This window comes from Lactuca saligna, chromosome 2, assembly GCF_052625555.1.
Source record: "Lactuca saligna cultivar CGN05327 chromosome 2, ASM5262555v1, whole genome shotgun sequence".
In the NCBI taxonomy this organism is placed as follows: Eukaryota; Viridiplantae; Streptophyta; class Magnoliopsida; order Asterales; family Asteraceae; genus Lactuca; species Lactuca saligna.
This window is the reverse complement of record NC_136418.1, coordinates 39,487,492-39,493,566: the sequence shown is the minus strand read 5'-3', so window position 1 is coordinate 39,493,566 and position 6,075 is coordinate 39,487,492. Positions and strand designations below refer to the sequence as shown.

General features: G+C 33.9%; 1 protein-coding gene across 1 annotated transcript; it reads left to right on the top strand.

Moving 5' to 3' along the window:
- The first annotated feature begins 490 nt into the window (after positions 1-490).
- On the top strand, positions 491-1,553 carry LOC145029658 (uncharacterized). Its single transcript, XM_078978151.1, has 2 exons — positions 491-1,163; positions 1,450-1,553. Exons 1-2 carry the CDS (start codon positions 491-493, stop codon positions 1,551-1,553), a joined length of 777 nt encoding a protein of 258 aa, XP_078834277.1.
- The last annotated feature ends 4,522 nt before the right edge of the window (positions 1,554-6,075 follow it).

Genomic DNA, 6,075 nt, shown 5'->3' with positions numbered 1-6,075 from the left:
GTTTGTGAATGACCATTGGATTCTCCATTTCTCCCATAACTCTCCATCATTATTTAGCATTAGTAACAACCATTTCAATGTGTTTTATGAATGTAATAATACACCATCATAATGTGCATTCATATTATAGTTCATCTTTCTTTTTATTTGGATAGTATAAATGGTGAGCCATATGTATTAGAAACAAGATGAATTCATCACAAGTATTGGAATAAAAGTTCTTTCTACTCTCATATCTTTCTTTACTCTATAATTTATATTGTTATTTGATCATATTTTATAACACGTTATCAGCACGAGGCTCTACCATAGAGTTCTAACTTCTTGCCGTTCTTGTCGTTGTCAGGTATATATATATATATAATTTTTGTTTTCAAAGTTCATATGTATAATGCTCACAAGTTATATAATGCTCACAAATAATCTTATGATACTTCTTAACTAACAATCCTCTAATATACAACTCTTTGTTTTGATTAGTACTTTCACTATGGCAAACATTAGCAAACTTGAGTTTATGGCTCTTGACATTAGTGGAAAAAATTATTTATCATGGATCCTTGATGCTGAAATCCACCTTGATGCTATGGGTCTTGGAAACACCATAAAGGATGTAAATCCTTTAAATGAAGCATCAAGCCAAGAAAAGGCTAAGGCGATGATTTTCCTTCGCCACCATCTCGATGAAGGATTAAAAGCTGAATACCTCACTGTCAAAGATCCAGCTGATCTTTGGAATAATCTGAAAGAGAGGTATGATCATCAAAAAACGGTGATACTTCCTAGAGCTCGTTTTGATTGGTTACACCTTCGGCTACAAGATTTTAAATCTGTGAGTGAGTATAATTCGGCCATGTTCAAAATTACTTCCCAACTAAAACTATGTGGTGAGACTATAACTGATGAAGACATGCTAGAGAAAACCTTCTCTACTTTTCATGCCACTAACATGCTCCTACAGCAGCAATATCGTGAGAAAGGTTTTAAAAAATATTGTGAATTAATCTCATGTCTTCTTGTGGCTGAACAAAATAATGAGCTCTTAATGAAAAATCACCAATCACGTCCGACCGGTTCTAGTCCATTCCCTGAAGTGAATGCGACATCATCTAATTATAACGGTCGTGGGTCTAACCGTGGTCGTAGCCGTGGTCGTGGTCGAGGTCGTGGACGTGGTGGAGGCCGTCATAATAATCGTCCCAACAATAATAATAATAATATAAGTAACCACCAGAAGTGGGAAAATAACAAAAACCCACATCCTAATGATAAAAGTGGTCAAGGCAAGAAGAAAGTTGAAAATGTTTGTCACCGATGTGGAATGACCGGTCATTGGTCACGTACATGTCGCACTCCAAAGCATTTTGTTGATCTTTATCAAGCTTCTCTAAAATATAAAGAAGGAAAAAAATGCGGAAACAAACTTTGTTCAAAATTATTTTTCCGAAGATCAACTAGAAATGAGACATTTGGATGTCGCCGATTATCTTGCCAACACGGAAGGGACAAACGGTGTTGTGAATGGTGATGGAAGTACCCAATTTTTCCCATAAAATGAGATGGATATGGCATATCATGAAATTGTTGGTTTTCTAGTATCATTTTATTTTTGCATTATGTTTGTTTAAAGTCATTGTCATGGTCAAGAATAATATGTAGTTTTGTTTAATGTCGTTTATGATTTTTATGTTATAGTCGTTTCATCAGAAGAGATCTTGATGATTCTTCTCAAAATAATAATATATGACTTTATTTATCTAAGTTGACTATTTCTTATTTCTTATTATTTTATTATATATTTTTATTTTGAAGAGAAATATGGATATTCGCAAAAGAAATGAGGAAGATATATATGTCTTGCAGATAGTGCAACAACACATAGCATTTTTAATAATAAAAAATATTTTGCTTACTTATCAATTGGAGAAGCAAATGTTAATACAATAACGGGTAGTGCAAAAATGATTGAAGGCTCCGGAAGAGTGAATATCATATTACCACAAGGGACAATAATTATAATTGGAGATGCATTATTTTCATCAAAATCACCAAGAAATTTATTAAGTTTTAAGGATATTCGGTCCAACGGATATCATGTTGAAACAACCAATGATGGTGATGAAGAGTATCTCAATATTACGAAAATGATATCGGGTAAGAAAAGTCTTTTGGAAAAATTACCCGTATTGTCCTCCGGATTGTATTATACAAATATTAGAATGATTGAATCTCATGCTATTGAAAATAAAAGGTATGATAACATCTACAAAGTTTGGCATGACCGGTTGGGCCATCCCGGATCAGTTATGATGCGCAAAATAATTGAAAGTTCAAGTGGACATTCCTTGAAAAACCAGAAGATTTTTCAAGCTAATGAATTGTCTTGTGTTGCATGTTCTCAAGGAAAATTAATTTCCCGTCCATCATTGAATAAAGTTGGGTATGAAAGTCCTAGTTTTTTAGAAAGAATTCAAGGGGATATATGTGGACCAATTCATCCACCATGTGGACCATTTAGATATTTTATGGTCTTAATTGACGCGTCAACTAGATGGTCACATGTATGCTTATTATCTAGCCGTAATCTCGCTTTCGCAAGATTACTAGCACAAATAATCCGCCTAAGGGCACATTTTCCCGATTACCCAATTAAGAAAATTCGACTTGACAATGCTGGGGAATTTACATCACAAGCTTTTAATGACTATTGCATGTCGATTGGGATAACTATTGAACATCCTGTTGCATATGTTCATACACAAAATGGTTTAGCTGAGTCGTTAATCAAACGCCTTCAATTAATTGCAAGATCATTACTAATGCATTCTAAACTTCCTACATCGACATGGGGACATGCAATTTTACATGCGGCATCACTTATACGCATCAGGCCAACTAGTTATCATAAGTTCTCCCCTATTCAACTGGTTTGCGGCCATGTACCAAATATTTCCCATCTAAGGACGTTCGGATGTGCAATTTATGTACCCATTTCTCCACCTCACCGCACGAAAATGGGTCCTCAAAGAAGAATGGGAATTTATGTTGGATACGAATCTCCATCTATAGTAAAATATTTAGAACCATCAACTGGAGATTTATTTACAGCTAGATTTGACGATTGTCATTTTGATGAATCAGTTTTTCCAACATTAGGGGGAGAAATAAAGAAGATGGAGAATAAAATCTCTTGGAATGAATTATCACTTTCAGTGTTAGATCCTCGTTCAAGTCAATGTGAACTTGAAGTGAAAAAGATAATTCATTTACAAAATATAGCAAATCAATTGCCAGATGCATTTACTGACCCTAAGAGAGTAACAAAGTCTCATTTACCAGCTGTAAATGCTCCAGTTAGAGTTGATATCCCAGAAGGAAAAAATACAACTACAAATGAATCAAAGGCATGCCTGAAGCGTGGAAGACCAACCGGTTCCAAAGATAAAAATCCTCGAAAACGAAAGGGAGCAAATATAATTGATGGTCCAAAAGAGAAAACATACTCTTTTGAAAAGAGTAATGAAGCTCCAGAAGAGCCCAATGACATAACAAAAGAAACTGAGGTACCTAAAAATTATGAAAATGAAGAGATCTCAATAAATTATGTCATGACAGGAATAAGATGGAACCGAAATAAGATAGACGTCGATGATAATTTTTCATATCATGTTGCGTGCGAGATTATGGAAGAAAATGAGGATGTTGAACCAAAATCTATAGATGAATGTAGAAATAGAAAAGATTGGCCAAAATGGAAAGATGCAATAAACAAAGAGCTTAATTCTCTTACTCAACGAAAAATTTTTGGACCTGTAGTTCGTACACCAAATGGAGTAAGACCAGTGGGATACAAATGGGTATTTGTGCGCAAAAGAAATGAGAAGAATGAAGTTGTGAGATATAAAGCAAGACTTGTTGCACAAGGTTTTACCCAAAGGCCCGAAATTGATTATGAAGAAACATACTCTCCTGTGGTTGATGCGATTACATTCCGTTATCTAATAAGCCTGGCAACACATGAAAAATTGGAGATGCGTCTGATGGATGTAGTTACCACCTATTTATATGGTTCACTTGAGAATGATATTTATATGAAAATCCCAGAAGGGTTTAAGGTGCCAGAAGCACAAACTCCTAATTCTCGTGAAGTATATTCGGTAAAATTAAATAAATCTTTGTATGGATTGAAACAATCTGGCCGGATGTGGTTCAATTGTTTAAGTACATTTCTTTTAAAAGAGGACTATAAAAATGATCCATTAAGCCCATGTGTATTCATAAAAAGATCCGGATCAGAATTTGTGATAATTGCTGTTTACGTAGATGATTTGAACATAATTGGAACTTCTGGAGAATTGGAAAATGCCACTTCTTGTTTGAAAGAAAAATTTGAAATGAAAGATCTTGGTAAAACGAAATTTTGTTTGGGTCTTCAAATTGAGCACACCAAAAATGGAGTTTTTGTAAATCAATCTAGTTATCTAGAAAAGGTGCTTAAAAAATTTTATATGGATAACTCACATCCATTGAGTACCCCGATGGTAGTAAGGCATTTAGATGCCAAAAAGGATCAGTTTCGGCCTTGTGAAAAACATGAAAAACTTCTTGGTCCCGAAGTACCATATCTTAGTGCTATTGGTGCACTGATGTATCTTGCTAATAATACGAGACCTGATATATCTTTTGCTGTAAATTTATTAGCAAGATATAGTTCTTGCCCAACAAGAAGACATTGGAATGGAGTCAAACATATTCTTCGATATCTTCGAGGTAGAATGGATATGGGCTTATATTATTCAAATTCATCAAATGCGGAGTTAATTGGTTATGCAGATGCTGGATATTTGTCTGATCCACACAAAGCTCGATCCTAAACAGGTTATTTATTCACTTGTGGAGGTACCGCAATCTCTTGGCGTTCTGTTAAACAAACTTTAGTTGCTTCTTCTTCTAACCATGCAGAGATTATAGCAATTCATGAGGCAAGCCGTGAATGTATTTGGTTAAGAAATTTAACTCATCACATTCGTGAGAGTTGTGGTATAACTTCTAACAGGGAAGCTCCAACCATACTATATGAAGATAATGCGGCTTGTATAGCCCAATTCAAGGAAGGTTTTATCAAAGGAGACAGAACCAAACATATTTCACCAAAGTTTTTTTTTACTCATGATCTTCAAAAAGAGCGTGGCATCAACATCCAGAAAATTCAATCAAGTAACAACTTGGCAGATTTGTTCACTAAAGCGCTCCCTACATCCAAATTTGAAAACATGGTACGAAATATTGGAATGCAACACTTTAAGGAAATCAAGTGATGTGATGATCAGGGGGAGTTGGAAACATATTGTACTCTTTTCCTTAGCTATGTTTTTCCCACTGGGTTTTCTTAGCAAGGTTTTTAACGAGGCAATTGTTCCAAATATCTATTATTAATCATGTACTCTTTTTCCTTAATAAATGGTTTTTCCCATGAGGTTTTACCTATTAAGGTTTTAACGAGGCATGATACAATCGTCATTCAAGGGGGAGTGTTATGAAATATTAGTTTGTGAATGACCATTGGATTCTCCATTTCTCCCATAACTCTCCATCATTATTTAGCATTAGTAACAACCATTTCAATGTGTTTTATGAATGTAATAATACACCATCATAATGTGCATTCATATTATAGTTCATCTTTCTTTTTATTTGGATAGTATAAATGGTGAACCATATGTATTAGAAACAAGATGAATTCATCACAAGTATTGGAATAAAAGTTCTTTCTACTCTCATATCTTTCTTTACTCTATAATTTATATTGTTATTTGATCATATTTTATAACAACAATGATATTAATATTATTTAAAAATTCGCAATATTCTATTCAAATCTAATTTTTTTATTTTAGTCCGGCCAAAAATATGTTTGAAGCGTCCCTGCCAAATACAATCGTGAACATTGACAAAATTAAGGATGTATTTATTTTGTTTTGTATATTCATGTTTTGTTTTATTTTATTTTATTTTATTGTTTTATGGTTTTATTTTGTTTTATACATCGAGGACACCATAAAACTTGAAGTTTTG

Coding starts and splice junctions, on each gene's coding strand:
- LOC145029658 (XM_078978151.1), top strand. CDS start 491: ATGGCAAACATTAGCAAACTTGAGTTTATGGCTCTTGACATTAGTGGA. Junction 1,164..1,449: donor TAGCCGTGGTCGTGGTCGAG/GTCGTGGACGTG, acceptor ATTTTTCCGAAG/ATCAACTAGAAATGAGACAT.